This window comes from Montipora foliosa, chromosome 2 (assembly GCF_036669935.1).
Source record: "Montipora foliosa isolate CH-2021 chromosome 2, ASM3666993v2, whole genome shotgun sequence".
NCBI classification, from domain to species: Eukaryota; Metazoa; Cnidaria; class Anthozoa; order Scleractinia; family Acroporidae; genus Montipora; species Montipora foliosa.
Window position 1 is genome coordinate 46,417,814 of NC_090870.1, and position 25,907 is coordinate 46,443,720.

The 25,907-nt window shown below is 40.5% G+C and overlaps 1 protein-coding gene across 3 annotated transcripts in view; it reads left to right on the plus strand.

The window, feature by feature from the left end:
* Nucleotides 1-25,907, plus strand: part of LOC137993313 (E3 ubiquitin-protein ligase UBR4-like) — a 120,931-nt gene that overhangs the window by 50,448 nt on the left and 44,576 nt on the right. For 2 of the 3 annotated variants that reach the window (XM_068839073.1, XM_068839074.1), the window contains exons 32-56: nucleotides 124-433; nucleotides 1,396-1,610; nucleotides 2,153-2,343; nucleotides 2,607-2,817; nucleotides 2,960-3,176; nucleotides 4,167-4,362; nucleotides 4,759-4,954; nucleotides 6,480-6,738; nucleotides 6,967-7,071; nucleotides 7,670-7,791; nucleotides 8,659-8,904; nucleotides 10,830-11,124; nucleotides 11,459-11,659; nucleotides 12,128-12,318; nucleotides 12,541-12,645; nucleotides 13,155-13,271; nucleotides 13,796-13,918; nucleotides 14,890-14,985; nucleotides 15,474-15,545; nucleotides 22,028-22,105; nucleotides 22,187-22,234; nucleotides 22,378-22,463; nucleotides 22,864-22,948; nucleotides 23,849-23,927; nucleotides 24,469-24,681. In XM_068839073.1, coding sequence (XP_068695174.1) covers nucleotides 124-433; nucleotides 1,396-1,610; nucleotides 2,153-2,343; nucleotides 2,607-2,817; nucleotides 2,960-3,176; nucleotides 4,167-4,362; nucleotides 4,759-4,954; nucleotides 6,480-6,738; nucleotides 6,967-7,071; nucleotides 7,670-7,791; nucleotides 8,659-8,904; nucleotides 10,830-11,124; nucleotides 11,459-11,659; nucleotides 12,128-12,318; nucleotides 12,541-12,645; nucleotides 13,155-13,271; nucleotides 13,796-13,918; nucleotides 14,890-14,985; nucleotides 15,474-15,545; nucleotides 22,028-22,105; nucleotides 22,187-22,234; nucleotides 22,378-22,463; nucleotides 22,864-22,948; nucleotides 23,849-23,927; nucleotides 24,469-24,681 — 4,057 coding nt within the window. The remainder of the gene's footprint in view (nucleotides 1-123; nucleotides 434-1,395; nucleotides 1,611-2,152; nucleotides 2,344-2,606; nucleotides 2,818-2,959; nucleotides 3,177-4,166; nucleotides 4,363-4,758; nucleotides 4,955-6,479; nucleotides 6,739-6,966; nucleotides 7,072-7,669; nucleotides 7,792-8,658; nucleotides 8,905-10,829; nucleotides 11,125-11,458; nucleotides 11,660-12,127; nucleotides 12,319-12,540; nucleotides 12,646-13,154; nucleotides 13,272-13,795; nucleotides 13,919-14,889; nucleotides 14,986-15,473; nucleotides 15,546-22,027; nucleotides 22,106-22,186; nucleotides 22,235-22,377; nucleotides 22,464-22,863; nucleotides 22,949-23,848; nucleotides 23,928-24,468; nucleotides 24,682-25,907) is intronic. The other variant, XM_068839075.1, reaches the window with a different exon arrangement.

The window sequence follows — 25,907 nt, forward strand, 5'->3', positions numbered from 1 at the left end:
GCTTCAACTGTATTGTATGTAGAATGCATTTAGCTAAAGTAGCCAATCACTGTATATGGTCTAATTGAGAGCCCTTGTGTTGGTCAATGAAAGTCTTCTCAGCAGAGTGATTCTTTGCCACAGATTTACGACCTCTCTCAAGATGCACTGAGTCCTCTCTACTACTTCCTGCTGCCAAGTGGCAAGATCAGAGATGTCAGTTTCATCTTTGATGATGGTGAACACAGCTTGATTCTGATGTCATCAGGAGGACAGCTTTATCTGCAACCAATGGATGACAATAGCAGTGCAATAAATGGTCCATTTTACTTAACTAATACAGTTCCAATTGAGCATCCTGATCTTGAAGATTCTAGTGGACAAGTAGCTGGTGGAGGGGTGTCTGTTTACTATTCCCACATCCTGCAGTTAATCTTCTTCAGCTACAGTCAAGGTACTTCTTAAACGCCAGCTTCGTGCGTCCATACCTGTGTGTACTACTAACATCAATCGTGTCCCCTTTTCTCTTGGTCATCACCAAGAACACGGGTTCTGATCACTTCTAATTTATGTGCAGTCGTAGTGAAGGTCCATTTTTGTAACTATTGACAACCACTGTTGTTTCAAATTTCTGAGCGCCTGTAGACGAGATGGAAGTCGGTGAATTTGCAGACCTCCAGCCTTGTAAGTGGCCAGAGTCCATGTTCTTGGTGCTGACCAAAAGAAAAGTGGACTCTGGGGATCAGATTGCACTAACATGTATGTGTACACTGTATTCATTCCTAACTTGGCTAGTGCGGGGAAGTACAAAACCATCTGGAAATTAAGAGTGAATTCGATTGACCCTATTCCGGAATAAGAATCCGTGGAGTGATGATTAAAACGGTACATGTATGTTTGGCACATTTTGAAGCAGCAAGGATAATAAAAATATGTTTAAAATAGTACTTTAGCAGGTGAATCTCCGTAAAAATGAAGAATTTATAACTTATATTCCATGTATTCCTATTCCGGAATACGGTCAATCGAATGCGCCCTTAGAATACTGTGCAAATGTAGCTTGACACCGTGCTTCTGAAGGTTTCATCTAGCCATAAATGTTATTTTAATCGCTCTGATCACATCTGGTGCACTGTACATGTATTTCAGGATACCATTCTGTAGACATTCTAGTCCATTCAGTTTCACCACTTCATAGCTAATATTCAGTACTAATATTGCAGATGACTGTTTCTCAATATTGCACCAGTTCTGATTTCTTTGACTAGAATGCTGCATGATTGTACCTTTAGAACTTGAACCTGTATTGTTTGTTTTGTTTTGGTTTTTTTAGGTTCTGTGTTTTGATTCCAGCCCATTAGCACTTGCGACTTGTTGATTTCCTTTGGTATGATTAATGTTGACATTTATTTTTAGGAAAAACCTTTGTTGCTCCTTGGAGCAAAAATCAAAAGAAAATGAAGAACATGTTTCCAGTAACATTCAAGAGCAGTTCAGGTGGAAATAAAAACTCTCAATCTGCAGCCTTATGTCAGTGGAGTGAAGTGCCACAGCATCCTGGTTTAGTCTGTTGCCTGACCCATGCTGGTGGTGTGCCTGTGGTACTCATGGTTAAGCCACATCAAATACTGGTTAGTGTTTCATGCAGTTTGTGCCTTATTATGGGTGTTTGTATCTTGTGCCTTAATCATGGGTCTGTTGGCAATCATGGTTGATTTTGCTAAGCTCTCACACATTAACTTGCTAAGGAGATGGCCTTGAGTTTTCTTTGCAACATGAGTGGCCCACAAGATGGCTATCAATTCATCTGTTTCCCAGAGAAAAAAATGTTGTAGTTTCAATGTTTTGAAACTGCTTGGAAAGATGGTTAACTTTCTTACAAAACAACACCACCACCAAAAACAATAATTATAACAGGTCAACCATTTTTAATCCAGGGTTGTCATAAGTAATCACCAAGTACTATATTGTCTTGGCCTTCTACTCTACTCCACTGTTAATCAGCATAAGGATGTTACATTTCCCTTATTTTTTACCTCTTACTTTTTGAAATACAACCACCAAATGCTTTTTGGCAGTTCCTGGAATTACACTTGGCTTACACGTTTTGGTTTTACGACACTCAATTGAGAGTCGCTCTAATTGTGGACCTTGTTGTTAATCCTTTGAATAGATTCAAGAGATCAAAGCAACATCATCCAAAGCCAAAACACAAGACATGGTAGCAATTCGCCATTCAGTCAGCACATCGGATCAACAGCGTACCACCATGATCCTTCTCTGTGAGGATGGCAGTCTGCGCATTTATATGGCAAGTGCAGAGCATACTGGTTACTGGATGTCCCCAGAGTTCCAGCCCACCAGGTCGGTATACCCATTATTTTTTTTTGTGGCAAGCAAATACCATGTATTGTTTCATTGGCATAGCTATTTACCAGCTATTTACCTGGATGCAATTTTACAAAGGTCACACACTGTTCAAAGGTCTCTAACCCCTAACCCCTAACCCCTAACCCCTAACCCCTAACCCTAACCCCTTTTCAAAGGTCACACACGACATAACTGGCCAAATCTCTTATTATTGTTGCCACGATAATGTCACATGATTGAAATATCTTTTTTGACAGGCCCCTCAGTATCATAAGACCAGCAAGAAAGAAGAAAGCTAGCAAGACTAGAGTGAAGTCCACCACTGTCAACTTTCCTGTGGATTTCTTTGAACATTGTCAAGCACTTAATGAAGTTGAGTTTGGAGGCGGAGATATCTTGCAAGTTTACAATGTGCAGCAGGCAAAGCACAGACTCCTGACAGCTGGCATGTATATTGCAAGCACGAAGGTGTGTATTTGAAGTTGAATGGCAGTCCCCTCTCGTGGAATTTCTGGGATTAAACCGCTTTGTCTGTTCGATATAATTAATATCTGTTTGTTACTTTGTTCCCCTGATAGTTGTGTTTTGCTTACTTTGTTTCAACATGCAGCCAAATGGTTTCAACATTGAGATCACCAACACTAATCTTGGAGTGGTCATGGTTGGAGTGAGGATTTTGATTGGCTGTCAGTCAGTGGAAAAAGCACCTTCCTTTGTCGAGATCTTTGGCCGAGTAATTCAGTTGTCACTGACAAGAAACAGGTGGTTTGACCTTCCATTCACCAGAGAAGAATCGTTATCAGCTGACAAGAAATTCTCCCTATTCAGTAGGTTTCCATTTGCGTGTCATCTACGTAGTGAAGGTTGCACATACATGACTTGTAATCCCAGAGAACAGGCCGTTTCCGAGTTTCCCCTAGCTTTAACTTCAAACTGAGTTGGAGTGCAAGGTTTTTCTTGAACAAACTAATATTTTCATTGCTATGATATCGCACGAATTTTGCAATTTTCTTTGTTTTGATATAGTGTTTTCATTCACGTGATCAGTGACCTTGTTGTCAACCAAAACAAGAGAAAACGTTTGTATGATAACAGAGCTCAATTCCCCAAGTATTAGTTAGGAACACCGAGAGGCTGCCATTCCTTTGTGTAGGAACACCAGCATGGCCGCCGTGACATCGTGTGAAAACACTGTGTATATGACAGATTTTTAAAAATTTATTCAATCGAAAGATCGTGGTTTCCTGAGATAAATTAATTAGGAAAATTCAACACCGATTTCCTTTCCCTGTTGTTTAGCCTTTTAAAACTCAGAATTTTCACTTCTGGTGAAAGGGATAGAAATTTCGTTCTTTTGTCAAATTTCATCATTAGAACCAAATACAACGCATCTCAGAAGCGGTTTAAGCAACTTCTGAATCTAAAAACGGGAAAATTCTGGCCCAGGAGAATTTTAATTCTTGTTTTTTTATCTCAGAAAACTATAGTGTTGCCATTAAGTAAATTAAAAGAATCTGTCATATACACTTTAAGTGGACTCGGAAATGGCCCAAGACCTAACTACATGTATCAACCATTGATTAAGCATGATGATGTGATTTGCCGTAAATAAATTGGTGAAAAAAACATCCTCAGAAAGTGGTCTCTTTTATGATTACTAGTGTACATGAAAGTTGTTCGATTTGCTTTTAGACAACAATATTATTACGTGTACATGCCATTTGTTTGGCTAATTGCAGTCATTACCGCATTTTTTTTGTTTCATGGTCAGTACTCACACCATTCTTGACACAGTTTTTGTCCTTTTTTCTCCTTAGTCGGCCAGTCTTTAGATCCATCGGGAGTCACCATGTTGGATTCTGTTAAGGTTTACTCCAAAACCAAGGAAGCGTTTGGCTGGCCTGATGATCCACAGGAGGAAATTCCTCCTACTCCTGGCCTGGGGCCTGCTGCAACTGTAGACACAGAAACTGAAATCATCAACTCTGTTCCCGCTATGACAGCCGTTGATAAGTATGGCACTAAAAAGCACCATTCTATTTCTTGATTAAACACCTTATGTCCTCAACAAAATTTGTTGAATCTGGTTGGATGAGAGTGGTACAATTTTATTCCACGTTGTTGTCTCAATTAAATTGTTCTGACAACCACACATACAATTTACATGGCATGCAAAATCTAAAACAAAATGTAACTAATAAGTATAAACAAGAGTAATTAAACTTGCATTGAAGTGTTTCATAGTTGAAGGACAGTTTTTCGTAACTAAGCGGAGTCTTTTCTTGAGAATCCATGGATGGTATGCACTAAGCATCAATAGACCAAGTTATTTAATTTGTTTCTGACAAACATCATAAATTATTCATTAGTAGTTGCTTCTTTAAAAAAGGAATTCTATTTCTGTCGCAGATTGGTTGTCCACTTGCTTGAGGTAGTGGATGGTTGTTTTTCCACCTTCATATCTCAGGAAGAGATGCCACGACAGTCTGCACTGCAAGCTGCTACCTCACTTATGACTAGTGCTATGCCCAGTGCTGTTCAACATCAAGCTCAAGCCCTGCTGGCCACCTTGCATCCCTCAAAAGCATCATACCACAGTCACAAGGTACTGTAATGATTATTGAACTATTCTCATCCTTTGTTCTTTTTTAAAGAAGAAAGAGATTCATGAATAATAAACAATGTTTGGTCATCAGATGTAATGAATGAAGGGAAGATTGATGCAAAATGAAGGAGTGACTATTTTCCTGTGGGAATTTTTAGACCAGTGCTATTTAAGTGTCACGAGTAAGAGCTGTTAGAAAGGTATAACTGCTTTCAAAGAGTTATATTCATCAAAATTCTGGGGGAAAGTGGGAAATGTAGAGACAGGAAACTGTTATAGACACTCACATAAATGGAATCAGTATTCAAATAAAAATATGATTTTTCTTCATCCTAAACCTCACGTTGATATGAAAAGTTCAATTTTTTTTACTTAGCATTACGTAAGGCTTGACATGTCAGACTATCGAAAAAAAATTAACTATTGGTGTCATTTATGCAACGGGTTATTCATCTAGCAAGAATGTAAATGTGACTACGATCGACATTAAGGTTCCCATTACTTGTGGGGCACCTGATTCTTGCATTATTATTGCAAGTGCGGCAGTGCGGCCCAGTGGTGAGGGCGCTTACCTTGAGATCTGGGGATCGCGAGTTCAACACCCGTTCTGACCACTTGTTGGATTTGATCCTGGTAGTTGTCCCTGCTTTAGCTGCACTTGTAAAATAGCCAACTAGTTTGCCTCTGGCCATCAGTTGGGACAACTTAACAGTTGTTGTTGTTGTTCTGTCTTGTCGTTTCGTTGATTGTGTTTCATAAGGGACCTTAAGCAAGGTCGACGACAACGGCTACGAGAACGCCACAAAATAATAGGTTTAAATAGGGAAAACAATAGTTCTGCGCACCCTGCACGTGCGTTTTACATTTTGATATATTTCTTTGCCGTTCTCGTCTTGACAACGATGTGAAATGGTCAAATTTGAGGTCACGTGGAGGACGAGAGCACCTGACGATGGATTTTCAATTTTCTCTCTAAATATCCACACCGTTCTCATCAATTTTATTCTTGGAATGTGTCTTCGCACTTTCCAAGCCAAGCGAAATGGAGTAATCACAAAATTATTGCAGTAACGGAAAATAATATTCTTAGACAACATTTTCGTAGCCGTTGTCGTCGACCTTGCTTAAGGTCCCAATTGGCCCTTAAAAGCCCTATGGGGAGTGGTCAATTACGTAGCATTATATTGTATTATATTGTATTGTATTGTTTTTTAGTATAAACACACAGGTGATTATACAAAATCGCGCGCTCTCATTGGCTCGCTATCTCGGATTATCAGCCGATAATCACCTCGACGGACAAAATGGCTGCCAGTAGTCGTTTTGCCACTGTAAGTGAAGATGATTTCGCGTTGAAATGTTTTTTTTTTCTCGTTTTTGAAATAATCACCTGTGTATTTATACTGAATATTCACCGATAATCACTTCGCCTTCGGCGAATAATTGTTAAGTATTGTATGTTGTATTGTATTGTAAGTGCAAACATAAAATATGCTAATTTGATATTTTCTTTTTGTTGTGATAGGATCAAGCACAGCTTTCTCAGGTAGTGAGCTTCCTCTGTAAGCTTGAAACACCCTTCCAAGCAAAAGAAGGATCATCAGGAGAAACTGATAAGGAGCTTAACAAAACAGGCTCGGAGACAAACCAAACTTCAGTAAATGCAAATGATCTGGATGTTGAAAGTTTCCAGCGATTCGTTGTCAGTTCAAGATCTGTGGCAAGCACAAGGCCCAGTAATCTGGCAAAATATACCACTCTTCCTGGGCAAGCAACAGCAGATGGTCAGTGAAACAATTTTTTGTTAAATTCCAGTTACCTATGAATTCACAGCTTCAAATCGTGAACTAAGATCGAAACGTGTTTTTATTACACCTTTGTATTGTAAATCAGTATTTTTAAGTATGTAGTGTTGTTGCTTGCTTGTAAAATCACTTCCCTTTGGACAGTTAAGCCAATAAGACAAAATCACAAGTTTTACATGTAAGTTTCTCCATTTGCTGTTTTTCTAGAAGGTGATGACAGTCGCCACTTTGCCGTTTGTTTGATGAATGTCTTTTGGAAGCTTCACAGCTGCCAGCCCGTCAATCCATCACTGTCACCTTTGTCTTCTATTGGTAAAAGTGAAAATTTCTTATGGTTAGATAGCCCCTTTTTGTCGGCAGTCCACTATGTATTTTGTGGACTACCTGGTATGTCACTGGGAGCATGATCATAATGTCCGTGGTAGAAATTTTGAGTGACATCCAAATACACGTCTACACAATGGGTGCCTATTTTTCCCATAAGGAAATATGTGATTTCCACGGGAAGCGACGACACCTCCAAAAGAACCTAAGAATTGCCTGTGGAAGTTCCAGAGGTTCAATAAGTCCCATGTTTTCGCCTAGCAAGTCATGCAGCAGTGTTAAAGAAAACCAGTGATGACCCTTAGTAATATTTTTCTGTGTAACTACAAACATAAGTAAATCAAATCTTTAGGTAGACGTTACGCAAAGGCTTTCTTAAAGGGGTTTTTTCAGGGGCAGTTATTGAGCTATTGGCGATCATAGTTGTGACCAATGGAAGAAATAGAAGAGTAATCCTTGTATTCTCCCCTCTCCATCCACGTTGTATAATTATGTACATGTATCCCATTGCTTCCTTTCTATTTCGTGCACGGGTTCTTGCGTCGTTGTAGAAGCAACAGATAACAGAATTATACTTCAATTTCAGGTCTTCAGCATGTGGAATCAACTGTCACAGCTCTGGTGGATATCATTCACGCATTTGCTATTGCTGACCCTTCAAAGGTTAGCCTTGCTGTCAAGCAGTACGTGAGAATGCTGCTCTGTGAGGTAGGTCGCATTTTAATGAACTCATACACAATGATTCTGTAAGCATCTTGAAGACCCCCGTTAATTTCAGGAATCGGGTTTCATGGCCTTAAAATTTGAATTTTGTGTTCAAGAATCCTTTTCTTCTTTACTGAACAAGTGCAAAACAATTTTGCTAGGTTTTGCTGCTGGTGTTTCTTTAAACAGGGCGGAAAAATCCCATTATTTTTTTATCTACTTAAGTGAACAAACGTTAAAATAGGCGATGACAGTGATTTAGATGTCATAAAACAAAATGTTGTGCTGTTCACCTTGCGGTTTTTCTTATTCGGTCTGCCGGTAAAATGCTATGTACCTATTGAAATCATCGAGGAAGAGAATTGGTATGAATGCGTTTAAGATCAAGGGAGGGATCTGAGAGTAACTGAAGTCTCGTATTGCACTTGCGTCCGGGACAAAAATTAAGTTGAGTTCTTAATTTTTGTTTTGTTTGGAAGGAAGTGAAGTCAATTATAGAGCGATTTAATTATGTATGCCCATTAATGAAACCTATAATTTTGTGGCCTTGTCTTTTTTGTGTCGTTGTCGTTACTCGTGTTCCCTGATAGTTCATGGATGATGTGAAAGTGTGTGGGAAGGATATTTTGACCAAATATTTGCAAGTCTTCATTGTTGAAAATTAAACGAAACCGTACGGAGTTGTGTGTTTTTTACAAAACAGCGTAGATTGATGTTTTAAAACAACGTTGAGAAAAAATTCTTAAAAAATATTATGGAATACCCCCTTTAAGTGGTCAGCTCCACTAGTTCAAGGTAAAAGGATGAGATTCTACCAATCACATTATTACTCTGTACACAAAGATGAAATTATTTTCATTTTCTCACCAGGATCAGTCAGTGAGCTTTGCATGTAAGCAGGCTCTAATGCGCCTTATCCACAAACACTGGCATGACGTGGGTAACTCCCCTCCACAGTGTAACACTCCAACAGGAGAAGGAGTTGGGGGAGATGATTTTGATGGCGAGGAAGATGATGCAGATAGAGCTGACAGGACAACGCCAGAAGAAACAAGTGGAACAGATGCTGAAGGGCAGCGTACAGAAGAAGATCAACCAGATGCGGAAGCCCCAGAGGTAACTTGTGTGTAGCAATGGTGGGGTTCAGATTTAGCCTTATGAACAGGATAGGACTTCAAAATAAGTATAACTGAATAATATAGTGCTGGTAGCCAGGTCTTGCATCAGATGCTGTAAATTATGATGGGTGAGTCTTGCCAAACTTAAACTAAAATAACTGTTGTTCGAGGGACTGTTGGATAAATTTAGTGATGAGCATTAAGGGTTTATTTTTATTTTACTTTTATTTTTTTGTGGTTTCTGCCATAGCAGCAGTGGTAAAAGGAAAAATGGAGTGTCTAGTCGTTCTAGCGCTGAAATTTACAATTAGCGCGAACCAAGTCAAAGTCAAATGTTGGTTTTTGAGCAGAGGGGAAACGGAGTACCTGGAGAATACCTCTTGGTGCAGAGTAGAGAACCAACAAACTCAACCCACATATGACGCCGAGTCTGGGAATCGAACCCGGGCCACATTGGTGGGAGGCGAGTGCTCTCACCACTGCGCTACCCCTGCACCCCTAACCATCAAATAGAAAAATTAGAGAACCAAAAAACAACAAAAGGAAAAAACAAAATTGATGCCTTTCACCATTCCGTAACTGCATGTTTGTGTCATCTCCTGAAAATATAGTTCACGCTATGAACATATTTTTCTGTTTCCAACGGAAACCTGTAAGTGCAGGTAAATTCGCTTGAACGTAAAAAACCATAAAAGGCTAAGGTGAATGCTGCCCAGAGCATAATGTGATTAAGGTCACAAGTCAAGTGCGGTCGGTAAAAGTGAAAAAATAGACTGCAGGCTTTGGATTGTAATTGGATAACGATCTAATCTAACGGGGATTTGGGAACTTCTGGAGTCGAAACATTTCTGGATTTTTAAGGGAAAGTTGAGTAGCCTATGGAGGTCTTGAGCGGAAAATAGGTCAAGTTTAATGGTGTTGTAGGAAACGGTTTTGGCTAAATGGGAGAGATGGCTGGCGATAGAAGGGACTCTGTAGTTGGTACGTATGCAAGAGGGCTGTGTCTTCCGGTGTGCCAAGATTCAAATCTTGCTGAGAGGAGGACAGCGAGAAATCCACAGAGGACGGAATCTGTTGTTGTCCGCGGACCTGTGGGAGAGAGGGATCTGGTGCGAGTCTAGTAACGCCTGGCAGATGTTGCTGAGCAGTTGAAACAGCACCAGATGTTGAGCTCGATGGCGAGTTGCTCGCGGTGTTGAAGGTTGCCAGTTTTTGCTCCACGGTAGAAGCAATCATGGAGGCCAACTGCTGATCTGGCATGATCTCTGGGCCGGTAGATGGGGGTGTGGGGTCCCGAGAGTCGTCCGCTTGGAGGCGAGCGATGAGCTGCTGCCGTGGCCCTGATTGTACCAGGTGGCGCTGGGACGATAGTAAATCTATCGTTTCGGTCGGCATTGCTGCGTCCTGCGTCGTTTGTACTACATCTGCAGTGTTGGCACGGGCATTTGACTGAGCCGTGGTAGACGGAACCGTGGTGCGCTGGTTGCTCGAGATTTACGTTGTTTCGGCATGATAAGTGCACGTAGAGAAAAAATGCAATCTTAAAGAGTACGAGTCAAGGCACTTGCTTGAAGAGCAAAGCTGAAATGTGGCAGGCTAATAGTGTGGGGGGTTCACATAAGGCGAGACAGGTGAGAATCGTGTGATGTTGTGGAATATTAATGGAGGCTTTGGCAACCGCTTTGACATTGTGAAAGTGAAAGTACTTTGAGCTAAACAATGAGCTATTGACTACTGGACAAGCCTTGATTGCAAGGGTCAGGAGAAGAGAGTATGCTAGGGACAAGTGAGGAAAACTAGTACTCCCTTAGGACTTATTAACCCCAGTTGAGAGCTTAAACTTAAAACAAATTGAAGATGAGTACCGTGCCCACAAAATGAAACCACTCTTTTAAATTTTGTTCTCATTGTTACCTCTAACAGACTGCTCAGCAAGAGCCTGACCAAGCTCAGCCCGACCAGGCATCAGGTGCAGTATCATCAATAGCAAGTGCGGCCAGTCATCTTGAGGCCTTACTCCTTGGTGCAGGTGGATTGCCGGGCATGTTAGATCTCCCTGCTGACGCAGATGATGAGGCGATGATGGAGCTTGCTATAGCTCTAAGTCTTCAGGAGCAGGCTGGTGCACAGGGGCTTAGTCTCCAGGGTTTGCCACTACCAGGAGTGCAGTCGCAGAGTCTACCTGTTGAAGTTGGGGCATCCTCAGATAATGCATCGGGTATGTTAAGATTAGTAATGTGATGACTGTGTTGCTCATCGCTGTTGCAAAGTACAGCCATGGCCTACATTAGCAAGGATTTTAGGCACTCTTAGCTGTCTTTTCAAATAAGGGTACGGTACAGTACATACATGGTCCGTGGTAGCAATTTACCTACATGTGAAATCAGTTACATGTTGGCTTTAAATGTGTGAGGAAACTAGCCTTTGTGGGAAATCACATCGGTGGACGGGAAGTGCTGTTACTGCTTTGCCATCCTAGCTCCGGTGCTGTGTACTGAGCAACAGAATAACTTATTGATACATGTTTTCTTTCCACTCCTTGCTTCCTGTAGGTCAAGGCAGTGAGGATGAGTACGATGTTCCACCTTGCAGTGCACAGGGCTCTTCAGCAGGTCACAGTGCACCCAGGTCGCCTCTGCCCCATGATACTGGGCATACAGGAGGTGAATTTGAGAGTGGTAGTAGTGTTGACTCTGTTGCTGCCGAGCCTGGGACCAGCATGGAGACTGTTGTATTGGAGAGTGATCAAGCTGGTACGTTTGGCAACCATCCAGAACAAACGTGGATTTGAAGTTGTAGTACTCAGATAAAGACGGATAAGGACAGGAAAACTGTAGGCCCCATCTCACAACCCCTTTTCAACTGCTTATCAAACATAGCGATTGCTGAGGATAAGAAATGTATGGCGGAGAGACGTTCAAAGTAATGAAAAAATGTCAAGAACGTGCCAGAACCCAGCCTCCCTCTGTACTTTAGGACCCTGAGTGTTGGGTTGGGCCAAGGCCTTTAATGCACGACCTCCAACAACACCTAAGTACAGCTTTTTTCTTCCAATGCAGGCATTGGGTCCGGCATTGTAGATAATCAAACAATCAATCGAGAAAGCGTCAACACACGTACCACAGATTGAGCAATGTTTAGTACCGTCAACTTAATGTGGGTCTGGCTGCATTATTCCAGTTCTTTATTGATTTTTCTTATGGTGGTGCTTGTAATTGCAGGGACTGCAACAGGCCAGTCCGACTGTGGCAGTAACAGAGATGAAGAGCAAGGGCGTACACAGGAAGACAAGGAATCTCTAATGGATCAGGAAAAGCTACACTCGTTAAAGTTGCTGCTTCTGGACGAACTATTGCTTCACTTGCCTCAGCTGAAAGATGTGGGAGGAGTGCAAGCAATACCTTTTATGCAGGTACGAATCTCCTCTCTCCACAAAAGGCGATGCAGGTATTGTCGTTTTCATTGACGAACATGTGGGTTTAGGCATTTCTAAGTTCACCGTAGGAAAATCTGTTACACTTAAGAAATTTGCTCCCTCATGGGCAACAGCGATTTTCCCCGCCGAAGAATGTCCAATGTGACTGCAGCTGTTGTAACTTAAAACCTCTCTTATTTGATCTTTTGTTTGTTTCAGGTGTTGCGGATGTTGTGTTCAGACTTGGAAGATAATGAAAGAGACAAAGTTGCTTTAAACAAAGTGTTGAGTGCTTGCTTAAGTGAACTGAAGCTGGATCAAATGGTTAGTGATATGAAGGTGTTATCATCCTGGTTTATTATTTACATCCTCTCCCTTCTCTGAAGTTGTCTTGGTGCTGTACGCTGCTTTCACTCACCACTACAAATAAAGATGACGGCCGTTCAAGATGGCGATACAATCAGGACACCATGAGAAAATAAATGAATTAATGAAATAACGTCTATGCTTTTGCATGTCTCTCGAAGAAATAAATATATCATACAGTTCACGTTTGTTGATGGTTTTCAAGAGTGGTGATGAAAACCATGAAACGTAAGTTAAAATACAGATAAGAAATGAACGGCAGTGGAACGTTCATTCTCCTTATTAGTACCATGGTTTTCTTTTTTGGATAATCCTGATAATTTGATGTGATATAAAAAAAAAAACCTCTTTCATTTCATTGAAATTGTGAGGAGGATTTACTTACCGATTACTCCTGGAGGTCAAGGGGTTAAACGTATAATTGATTTCTTTGATTTGGCTAACGCAGATTTACTATTCATTTGTAGCAAGATGTAAAGCACATCTCTTCACGCACAAAACAACACGAAGTCTGGCTGATTTTAATGAGGTTATTGAGTGTCCTGATGTCAAGAACCAAGTCCTTGGATAAAAATGGCTCTGAGGTAAATTAGTACCATTAAGTTGTAATGAGGCTGCAATGAATTTGAGTGAAAGTTTTAGAGAGAGCAGTCGAGTATTTGTTCGTATATAGGTAAGTACATGTATATGTACCACACAGTTGAATGGTGCTTTCCACGCTTTCTGGTTGGCTAGCTCGGAGGTGAAGAGCAAGTACTATTCACCGCTAAGCAAATGGAGAAAAACAAAATGGCTTCTGGTTTCGCTTCGGTTAACGAAGAGAACATTTTGTCAATGAACTCGGCTTATTATTCAACTTGTGTGGTACATACTAAACCAATATTATTCATCTCAGTGTCGGTACATATCCACCACTATTTGCCGACACTGAGGAGGATCATTGTTGATAATATCATTTGGGGAGGGGGGGGGGGGGGGGGGTACACTTAAATCTAATTACGTTAAGAAGTTGACATAGATTGGCTTAAGAGTCGGTATTGCGCAAACTCACTGTCCTGGGTCGCCGTTTGTTTATCCTTATTTGTTGTGTTCTTTATTTTTTCACCAGTCATCCTCACTTGTTTGCAAGCAGACAGCAGCCACGCTTTGCGATGTTGGAATCACAAGCAATTGTTTGAAGATTCTTAAGACTCTGTTGGAACATTGGAGAGATGTGGCCAATCAGGAGGAGGTCAGCTTCGCCTTCGTTATTTTGTCTGGCTGCAATGGGATATTAATGAGTTTACTTTATACCCTTTTAGCTAATCCAAGTCAAGGTCTTTTGATGTTATTCATAAAGTAGTGTAAAACTGATTAAAACGGTTTGGGACCCTAAATTAAACCTAGGAATAGGAAAGTGTTACTAAAAATCATTTTATTTAAATCTTATTCTCATAAAACCGTGCGCAAGTTCTCACTGCAAATAAAACCATATCAAATTTAAATGAAATTAAATCAGAGCAAGTCAATTTTTACTGAATGAAATAAATGCAATTTGAATTGCGGGTTATATACGAAAGAGAGAAGCGATCCTTTATTACTTTAATACTTTAATAGGGATACTCTTTAAACAGTGTACACCATACTAGGAGTCCTCGCAGTTATCTAGACATTTTAAGGAATTGTCTGTTGTTGACAACGGCAGCGCAAAGGTCATGGGTTCGCATCCGGTGAAGCCGCCTCAATTTTTCCAGTGGTAATTGCGAGGACCGCTTCTCTCTTTCGTTTAATGTTACTCTTTGCAGTTTTTGGTTGAAGGGGAAAACCAGAGTACCTGCCTCAGTGGTCAAACGATGGATAGCGCTACCCACAGGATAAATCACTATCCAGCGGATAAACACTAGCAAAACCAATTGAGTTGTCCAGTGGATAGTTATTTAACCGGCGGATAGCGCTATTCATCGTTTGAATAACTGGCGCTTGAAGGATAGCTCCTCGGGCAAGGTAGAATCGAACCTAGGACAAACTGCTGGAAGGTGGGTTCACCAACCACTGCGCCATCCGGCATCTTGCAGATGGCCAATGCTCAGGTTCAAAAAACACAAAGGGGTGCCCAAGCTGATACGTTTTTTTGGTATTGGTTGGGTACATTTGTTGGTTGTTTGTTACCAGGTAATACATTCCGGATATTTGTCAAACGTAATGTTTGTGACATTTTTGTAGGAAGAGACTTCTGGTCTTGGAGGAGCATTACTGAAGCCTCAACCAGCCAGTCCCCCTCCAGACATGTCGCCATTTTTCCTAAGACAATATGTCAAAGTAAGTTTATTGAATGACGGCCTTGTATCGTGATTGAACAAGTGACTTTGGCTTGTGCCTTAATGAGTTTCTGGCGAAATATTTCCCCTTTCTGGCAAGCTGGGTTTGGTCAACACAATCTAAAGAAATGCGCCCGACTGATAAATGTCATGTTAAAGTGCTGGTCTTATTCTTTTACTTTTAAAGACCTTAATTTTATTTGATACACAAGTGAGGGTTCTTTCTCAATGACAAGCAAAACATTGTTTTCGAGCTTTTTGCCTGTATTTAGAAAAGTGGTACTTGAATTTGTGGGTGCTATAATATTTACACAATGCAGAGAAGGATATAAACTTGAATATTTAATCTGCGTGAACAACATATGTGTTCACGATCGCCGTGTGCTCAATCTTTTTTCAACTCTCCTACGCATTTGTATGAACCGCTGACCTACAACACTACACTCATGGGCATAAATTGTCGTCAACTGCTACCTCTTACTTATACAGGGGCACGCTGGAGATGTATTTGAAGCATATCCACAACTACTAACAGAGATGGCTTTGAGGCTTCCATATCAGGTACAGTAATTTTCGTGCAAAGCTGGTACCATTTTTCTACAATGTTGGTGATAAAATTACGGCCAGAGTTCTAGAGATTTTCACCACTCTGTTCCGGTGTTCCGGAGATATGTATTTGTGTTAAATGGTTAATGTTATCACTTACGTTTTTAAAGATTTCGATAATTTCTTTTCGTTTGGTAAGATAATTTTGCGGTCGTTAAGGTTTTTGATAGCTTTCAAAGTACCGCATTTGATAATGAAATTACCGGTCATGGGGCCTGTTTCTCGAAAGACCCGGTAACTTACCGTGCCCGGTAAGTCACCCGGTAATTACCCGATAAGTTTTCGGGTGTTTCTCGAATCTCCCGTTAAATTCGATCCCGTTATTTTTCCCGATAACTTGCCCGGTAACTTACGGGAGCTTTGGAGCTCCCGTTATTCTCCCGTTAAAGTTTACGGGTAACGTCATTTTGCTGCAACAAAACAAAATGGCTGCCGAAGACGGACTTTTGTTACGCAGTTTGTCGGCCAAGAACATACCAATGGCGGCCTGTACTGAATCATATGACCGATACAGAAGTCGTTGAGAGGCATAGGTTGTCAACAGGAAGATTAAATTGGCTGATTGAACGGTGTATTGTAAAGAAGATCGATCTAGAGAGACAGCAATTCGCGGAGACTCAGGTAAATCAATACAGGCTAATAGTCAAGACGTACCCACCTACTTTCGGTGCCGTAAAACTACAGATGTTAATATATTAAACTTCGATGGAATCGGCAATAAAGCTAGCCTTGACTTAAACACGGACTGCGGTTTGTTTTGGTGTGAGTCTACTTTTTTTTTACATCTAAATTCGCAGCACTCAGAGTCTTAATAGTGAACAACTAGCTGCAGCATTTCCAGCAAAAAACAAATGACGTGTTGTTAAAAAAAACATACAAATAAATAAATAAATGGGATGCAAACTACTGGCAGGGAAAAGCGATCGACCATCACGTGATATTGAGCAAAAAACAAAACACACCCAGCTAAATGCTGCATGTTTGCCTGAAACAGCAAAGAGGAAATTGTCTCCTTGTGTAAGAATAAAACATGCTTGTGCTCCAGAAAAAAAGGAATTATTATATGGACTCAAACTCGACAAAACCTATCAATTAATGCTCATCAAACAACGAACTTCTTTGCGTATGTTGTTCCCACAGCGGTCCGCTTAATCTCTGTTTTGTTTTGGTGGTGTTCAAGTGTGACAATAAATTCATGTTTATAAATCTTTCAAGCAAATGTGACCGTATTTTACCCTATAGCTGGCTTTCCTAGAGTGACTGGAGCAATTGATGGCTCTCTCATTCCTATCTGGCACCCAGACAGTGATGAACATCTCTCTGTTTGCCACAAGGGTTTTCATGCTATTAATTTGATGACAGTGTGCAATGCTCACCTGTCATCTACAAATTTTGTTTGCATATGGCATGGCTCTGTACATGATTCAACTATTTTTAATGCCAGCTACTTGCAAGCATGTATGGAGGGTGGAGGAGGCGGGAATGGGTGGCTCCTGAGAGACTGTGGGTATGCAAATTATCAAACCCTACAGGTACCACAAGGCCTGTACAAAAACGAAGAACACCACTAAGAGGGCCTGTGGAAGACAAAATTCCCCCCTTGATTACTCTGGTGGGCAGTGCAAAGCAGCAAATTTCTGCCTGGCCTCCATTACTCATAACTTAAGCCCAACTTAACTCAAAATATTTTCTTTTGTTTATAAAAATAAAGATAAATCTCAACACCAGAGAGATATTTGCAAAGCTAATAAGAGGCATGAGTTAATGTTATTTTGGAAAAGTATTAAAACTGTTCCTGGGAACAGGGAAATGCCTGCATTGGGAAATACCTTTAATGATTAACTCTCAACGGTCTGGACATGGAAATGCACCGCCCTTCCTATGAAGTTTTAAAAGTGACGGATGCCTTATATTTTACTTTTTGTGATGGTATGCAAGCTGAACAGGGGCATAGCGACCATATACGAACATACCCACATATATGCGTACCTCCAAAAATCCAAAAAATAAAACATTTTATTTTATTTATTTATTTGATATTTCCATTGTAAAGGGAGAGGTCTCTCCCTTTTCCTGTAGCCACATTTACCGTGGATAATGCACTCATCTACTAAACACTTCTATCAGTAGTTCCAAAGGTTGACAAATAAAAAACAAAGTTACAGCGAGTGAATAGTTAGCATTTTTTTCATGCTTTGATTTATGAAACTTACCCCCAGAAAACATGGGAAATGGCATTTCTGAGGCCCTAATGATAACAATTTTCTGGGGAGCATGTTCCCAGATCCTCCCTAGAGGCTCATGCAGAAAGCCCTTGTTTCACTGCACCTTCCTGTGGGTACCTATTAAAATGGAAATACCCTGCTACGCCTCCAGCTGAATTGTTGCTTCTAAGGATATAGATGATTATTGAGTTGAAAATGTTGAATATAAGCATTAATGCTAATAACACATGAGTGCATTGGATGAACTGGCTGAGCTGTTCTGCTTTCATGTATAAGTTGGGTGGCTCCAGTATCTATGAGGGAGAGAAACAGGGGGGTTGAAATATAATGCTAGATAAAGATTGGGGTTATGTGATTGTTGCCATTACCATAGAGGGGGGTTGGGAAATGTTTGAAGGACTTTCCAAGTAATTTTGGCAACCCCCCCCCCCCCCCCCTTCCCATGAGCTAATAAATGAAACCCCCCTGATACATACAAGCAAAATAGTTTTGCATCTATGTTAAAAGTAACAACAAAAAACCAAACAAAAGCCAAAACTTGATGTAATTGCCCAAGACATGGAGCATTCATAAAAATAAAACTACTAATAAAATTAATCACTCAGTTGCTTCATTTCCATTGGTCGAGTGTTATAATGTAACACGAAGTGATTCTAGAATACCCGGCCACTATTGCATTCTTGCAGTAGTGCCCTTTGAAGAACTAGGCATATAATAACAGATGCTATTCCTTTGCAAATTAAGTAGACCAGTATTCTAGAATCTAGCCAGTCTTGTTTATGATCAACAGGACATCTGTCTCAAAGACATGAAAATGAGTACAACAAAATCAATCTTTTCTTAAGACCGCAAATTTACCACCAGATCACCTGGACTCATCATGGCTTAAGAAAACCCTGTTCATCAAATGTGATTTTAGGATGACTGAGTATTATTGGTACCCGCTTCTCCTTCAAAATGTCACTTTCTAGTTCCAATTTCCCCATTTTTAGCTTGTAAGATGCTATCACAGTTTGAAATACTGACAACACATCTAATTCAGCATTTAAGTCATTATTGCTGCATGAAAACAATCAGGTTTAAGGGGGGTGGCTCTTAATTAACTACCAAACTGTTGCTATGGACCCCTTCAAATAATCATTTTGTGAGTCTCTTTAACTCTGCAGTTACCATTTTTTGCCAGTGTGTTCTATAACATTTCTTCTACTGATTCGACTGACAACCATATTTGGTTAATCACATGGCCAAAAAAGAAAATGCCTAAAAACTCAGCGAGCTAACGATGTTTTTCACAAATTTTTAATGCAACAGTACAAGAACAATGTAACACAAAGTCAGGGTAGCATGGATTTACGGCCCTCCTCTGATGCACTTTTCAAAATATCAGTTCCATTTTTTGCCCAAATAGAAATTCTAAGCCACAGTTTACAAATATTGATGGGACAGTTCCCATATGATGAAAAAACCGCCTCGTCTTTTTGTTAATTTCGAGACCGAGGACTGGGACTAGTTGCGCATACACCTTTATTGAAGTGATGTCAGATTTCCATTGAAAAAGTTACTTCAAAGAACCATCCATGCAACCTTTTTGTAGGGCTCTTTGACTAAACAGCTTCCTTAGCAACCATTGTCCTTCTGTAGTTAAGTGCCACCCCCTTAATAAAGGTGCCACAAATTTAACAATATAATTATCTTACTTCCAGCTAGAGGTGCACCAAGTATCTTTGACTTGAAGAAGTCACAATAAATCAAGGATAGAATTATCCTATAAACTAATAAGTGATTACGTACTAATTGATCCCTTTTAGCAATGTCTTTTAAAATCTACTAGACCCTTATGATAAATAACTATATAATTAAGAACATTATTTTGCTTTCCTTAAATAAACGTGATTTTTTTTTTCAAATAGTGTATCTTGAGAGTGTTCGCATATATATGCCAATGAAAATCGAAATAAATGCAGTGAACCTGAGGTAAGACGGAATTCCACCCGACGTACCTGTCGAGATAAAATTGAAAACAGATGTTCTTGAAGAGAATATTCAAAACATCTGATAATGCTAAACGATGACTCAAAGACATACCTCCTTCCAGTGGTTCGCTGTACGCTGCAATCTACTACTTGTATTGAATCGAAGCCTTCGAGATCGAGAATTTCGCTGAACGTCGTTGTAACATTTTCTGAGCTCCTATCACTCCAAAAGAGCGTTGCTTCCCAGCAAACTAAAAGTGTTGCTTATAAAAAGCATGAATAAAAAAATCCTGCCATCTAAACACCCTTTGCAAAATTTGGCCCGCCAATGAGGTTTAAAAAGTCGCCTTTCACTGCTAGAAGGCGTAAAAGGAACGATGGATGGCTTCGAACGCCACCTTTGTGTTTACATCACAGCGCTCGGTTGGGAAACTGGATGCTACAAGCTCTGCGGATCTAGTGCCAAGTCATTCTCCTTCTTTTCATGACGAGCGTGAAGTGCATGCAAGAGCCTGGTAACTCCCGGTTATTCTATCGGCCCCGAAAAGTACCGGGAAAGTTTACGGGTGCTTCGAGAAACACTCTTTCGGTCCCGATAAAGTTCCCCGGTAACGGTCCCGGTAAGTTAACGGGCCCGGTAATTACCGGGACTTTCGAGAAACAGGCCCATGGTCATTTTCCGTTGTAAGGCCGATTGCAAGGAGGTGTCCTGGTCCCCTATAAATTATTATAAAAGAAAGTCTCAGAAATGCTGTTTACGTTCTTGGGATTGGAGAAGTAATCTAAACTAATCGCAGGCATGAAATGCCAACAGATCGATTATTCCGTTTAGTAAGCAAAATAAGCTGATGTGACTTCTTGTAAGATTAAAGGATTTATTGCGCGTGATTGTCTTGTTTTTTCGGCCCATGGCTTCCTGAGATACCCTAGTTAAAAAAAAAAAAAGACGAAAAAGGAAAACAAGATGCCAACTAATCTACATTTTTTTAGCGTCAAAGTACCGGGCGTGAAAACAACCGGACGAAACGTCCGCCTTCGTCCTCAAAGACCCTGGGTCATTTAAATGTAAATGTTGATTATTTTTGTGAAACCTTTTCTTTAGAAATTAATCTTTCAAAGTTCTTTCCAGGAAGATACGAGAAGTTCATTTACACGGAAAGTGTAACTAATTTGATTTTTTTTTTCTATTTTTTGAATGAATTTCTATTTGCACCTACTGCGAACGGTTTGTCATTTTCTTCACGAAGTTCCGCTTTTATTTCACCGCAGCAATTGTGTACAGAAATGTCGGTAATAAGATGCACCCCTATTTGTGTATTTCCAATCCAAGCTCTCACGTTAAGTAAAAGCATTAGCTACCCAGTCCAACAAGGTTAGTGGTAAGGCCAGCGGTTAGGGGACATGTTGTGACGTCAATCGACTTCCTAGAAACGAGTATTGTTGAGCAAGGGGAGGCTTCGTGACGCTTATTAAAATCGTTGTGCCTTTAATTGCGTGTATTTATGCTGTAAAAGCCAGCAAAAATTCCCTTGACTGCATGATATCTGTTGGGGGGATCTGTCTTTATGATTAATAGAGCAACTTTCAAATGACCTTGAAAAATAAACAAAAACAAACAAGCGCGGGTTTTCATTGGCTCAGCAAACGCGGATGCAAACAAGGTCATCTCTCCATGGAACTTTCTGGAAAGCGATGTGCATTTTGCTTTGACGTCATTTCCAGGAGATCTGGTGACGGAATTCGGAGGGCTGGGGAGAAAAATTTTAAGGCCGTATCCCACAACCGCGCGCGGCCTTGAATGTTATTTTCGAATTCAACATGGCAGAGGCGAGGTTAAATGTCGTCGGTTCTACTTGAATGTTCATTCAGTAACAGGAAATGTGGGAGACACGGGATTGTCTGTTGAGTTTTGGCGATTAAAATACTGCAGGAAATCTGGAAACAAGACATAAGGCCGCGCGCGGTTTGTGAGATACGGTGCTAAAATTTTTCTTCTCAGTCCTCCAAATTACGTCACTAGATCACCTGGTTGAAATGCAGTAATATGATTTGGCACTCGAACTGTTTACTGCCCATATTAGGAATTTCCTTGGCGGGGATAAGGAGAAGCTTTGTTTTGATCTTTCCAAACATTGGTTCGTGAAACAAATTGCGAACACTTTTTTAAGGTCATTCAGAAGTCCCTCTATTACTCGAAACTAATGTGCACTTCAATATTAACGGGGTCACTCTTTTGTAGGTAAAGAAAGTTGCAGATTCTCTTCACCTTGAGAACTCGCCACAGTTTGGTGATGAATGGTACCAGTACTTGTGTGAGGTTCGTTGCAAAGTGAGAGTTCTAATGACCTTCACAGAGATCGCTACATTGTCTAACTCCAAATCTTTGATTTCCTTTTAGTATCTTTTGATTCAACAAACTCCATTTGTTCGACGGCAAGTCAGGAAGGTAATTCCGTTAGTTTCGTAATCGAATTTCATTTTTGCCCAATGGTAGACAAACGAAAAAAAGAGGATATATTCCTTGCGATAGGTTGACATGAACTAATGCAAGCCGTCCATGATAGACGATCTTTTTTTACATTTTTGTAGCTTCTCTTGTTTCTGTGCGGATCCAAAGAAAGCTATCGTCGCCTGCGGGACTTGCACGCCCTCAAGTCACATATGAAAACTGTCAGGTAGGTTTAACTGTGCCTCGTATCCCTTTTCTAACTGTGTTTCTAGCTTCCAAGCATAGGCACCTTTCAGGGGAAGAGGCCATTTATAATAGGCATCACTAAAGGGAACGCACCGCTCTCCCTGAGTTGGTGCAAAATAGTGAGCTCGTCTTCCTTTTATTCAATTCAACAATAGGCCATTTCCGAGTTCTTGCCAGCCTCATCTTCAAAGCGAATCTAAGTGCGAAGTTTTTGTTATGAAAATAGGTTTTCATTCACATGTAAAGTATAACTAATTACCATTACAAAAACTTGGCACTTGGACTCGCTTTGAAGAGGAGGCAGACTTGAACTCGGAAATGGCCTATTACTATAGTTTCAGCTCTACTCAAATGTTAAAAAGGACCCGTCTCCTCCACAGGGAACTTAGTGAACAGGGTGGATTCAGTTACGAATCAGTTTTCAATGGACCAATCAGTTTGCCATATGACACTCTCATCACTTTGGTAAGTCTGTTTCTTTTCATCGGTTACCGTCGTCAACATTATCATTTTGTCGTTATCATCATAACCTAAATGAAACATAGACGTCTGAGTCTACGAGTACGTGACCGTGAGTTTCATCGTCAGTGTTATTCTCTCCGCTGACACAAAACCATTCCTAAGTGCCCAATAACCCTATCTTCCAAAAGGGCGCCGCATCATTGGGAAAACAATTTCTCCTCAAATTGGTGTGGTGGTGATGAAGTGAAATTTAAGGGGCTTCTTTGTTATAGCTTCAGTGCTGGTGAGTAGTAATCCTGTAGCTACTCCAGACTGCTATTTTCATTGGTCCGTATGACCTGTAGGTTTTTTTTCCCGTCAGGGCTAGGTGCTTTGTTTCTGTTGTGCCATCTATTGTTTTATTCTCCAATCACAAACCGCGTCTGAAAAGCGTCAGGGTCTCCGGCGCTTGTACATGTACGTAGTTGTTCGGAATCCACGGGAAATGATGTATGTCAAGAAGTGCCCCTAATTAGGCACGCGAATTTCAATAAGCGTCACAAAGTGTCCTTGCTCTTCTCTCAACTTCAACATCACTCGTGTCGCGGAATACAGACAATTAGCGTCGCAAAGTGTCTCCCAGATGCTGCTCCTGGAGTAAGGGTAAACGGATGAATTTACCCCAAGCTAAAAATAACGCTTACCATAACCCTTACCTTACACGTTGTGTTAGCCTGCTTGCAGGCTCTCCGGCGGACTGGGGTCGCGGAGAGAGAGAGAGCCTGCTAGCAGGCTAACTTTGTGTTGGATGTCAAAAATTGGGCGTGCATCTAATTAGGTGAATTTTTGAATATAAGCGGGAAATAGCCAATTGTTCCTTAGACTGTTTCATTCATAGAAAAGTAATAATTTTCTCCTCTGCAGATTGAACACCTTAAAGCTTGTTCTGAAATTGCGTCGAGCCGTATCAGCAACTGGCAGGAATTCTGTTTAGAAGAAACAGGTATTTTTTCATCTTGGGTACTCACTTAAGCGAACGTGAGAATGATGTACACATATTAAATGAAATGCTGACAATTAAACCCCATTGGGAACTGGGAAAAATCCAAGCCCCAGATTTTTCCGAGTTCCCAGTGGGATTTAATTGTACATAAATTATCATATTTATCAACATCTAGGGCCGGAATTGGTGAATTTAGTAAGGGGGAAGTCAATTTCCCTGAACGTCCGCAACAACTTAACGTCATATGAACCTAAAGGAACGCGATAATATGGCATTGTGTGACAGCGCAACAAGCGGAATGCTTCTTTTAAATTTTTGTGATCGAGCGTGCCTACTACTTTTGCAGAGTTCCTTGAAACGCATTTCGTTTCTCTGTTAATGCTGATATTATTTCTGGACTTAAGACTGCGCCTCTCCTTTTATGTAATCCTAATCTTTAAGCGAATCGCGAACCATAGTTGTGCAAAACCACAGCTGCTGGAAAATAACTTTCGTCAAAATATTGAACTCGTCTCTGATGTGGATGGTTTTTTTTTTGCAGATATGCTGCCTTTCCTGTTGAGAAGCAGTTTCTTGTTTGAAGAGGGTGTGACTCCTTTGATGTTACAGCTGCTTGGCTATGCTATCTGTGAAATGAAGACACCACCATCTAGCTCACCTCAGAAGGGTAAGAAAGACAAAAAAGACGAAAAAGAGAAATCGAAGAGCAAAGAGAAGGACAAGGACAAAGATAAGGACAAAGAAAAGACAGCAGGTGAGTGCTAAGGTTGTAATTTGTATGGCGTTAATTCCAATAGTTCAAAAGGACTTTATGATTTCGATGTATTTAAAACCTGTTCAGTTATCTTGAACTAATAGTAATGGCAACGACCCTCTTAAACCGAGGTAATGCGGGTTTCGATGTGGTAAATTTAACAGTTATTTTCTTTAGTAGAGTGGAATAAATGTTGTCGATGTAAGTGCGAGGATCACATCTCCCTTTCTTATTTCATGGTACTGAGATTTATCCACGAAAATCATAGTGAAAAAAATTCGTACTGATTCTAAATGTAACCAATCAGGAACACGAACGACAAAATTTCACTGTGAAGAAATATCGTTCATCCAATCAGTAACGCGAACGACGAAATTTCACTAGTGATGAATAAACGTATCGAATGGAACGTCATCCGACTGCCGTTGCACAAAAGCCGCGCCCTTTGAAAAATGGCCGAGGGAAGGTTTGCTTCTGTTTGCTCAGTTGAGGAATTTATTTTAGAACAAGAAAACAGAAATGCCGCTCAAAAAACTGAACTAGATGTACGATTGCTTGAACGACTTTTGAAAACGAAGGTCGAAGACAGGAAAATGGAAGTTATTCCAGCGGTTGAGCTGAATGAATACTGAATACGTCAACCAATTTATCATCTCCGTCCTCACTAAAGACGGCAATGACTACGAGCTAACTTTCCTTCGCTTGGAACGACAACTGAAGAAAAAGGGCTATTCCGCAAGCATAACAAACGACCTGGTATTTGAGAAAACCAGAGAGGTTCTTTAGTCCAAACAAAAACAACTAAAGAAGCAAGGAAAGGGAAATAAACCCAAAGCGCTGGTAGCTTTGACAAGCGACAAACTAAAAACACTCCTCACTTTGGACTACTTTGGAATATCTGAAACACAGTAATTGTTGTAAATTTTATTAAATAAATTGTCTGTTGGGCGATTTTAAACCATTGTTTATTGCTTTCATCGCCCCACTCCAATTGTGCGAAATAAATTTGTCTGTCAAACACTACCACGAAAAAAAACCTCGGTACCTATGAAATAAACACCTTACAGCATGGAAAATGCTTTGTACGATTTTTATTCACTCGTTGTTTCGTATCAGAAAACTCACTCGTTCGCTTTCTGATACTACTCAACTCGTGACTAAAAATCGTACGCGCTCATTTTCCATGAAGTAATCTCTATTTACTCGACAATCGAATGAGGAGGACT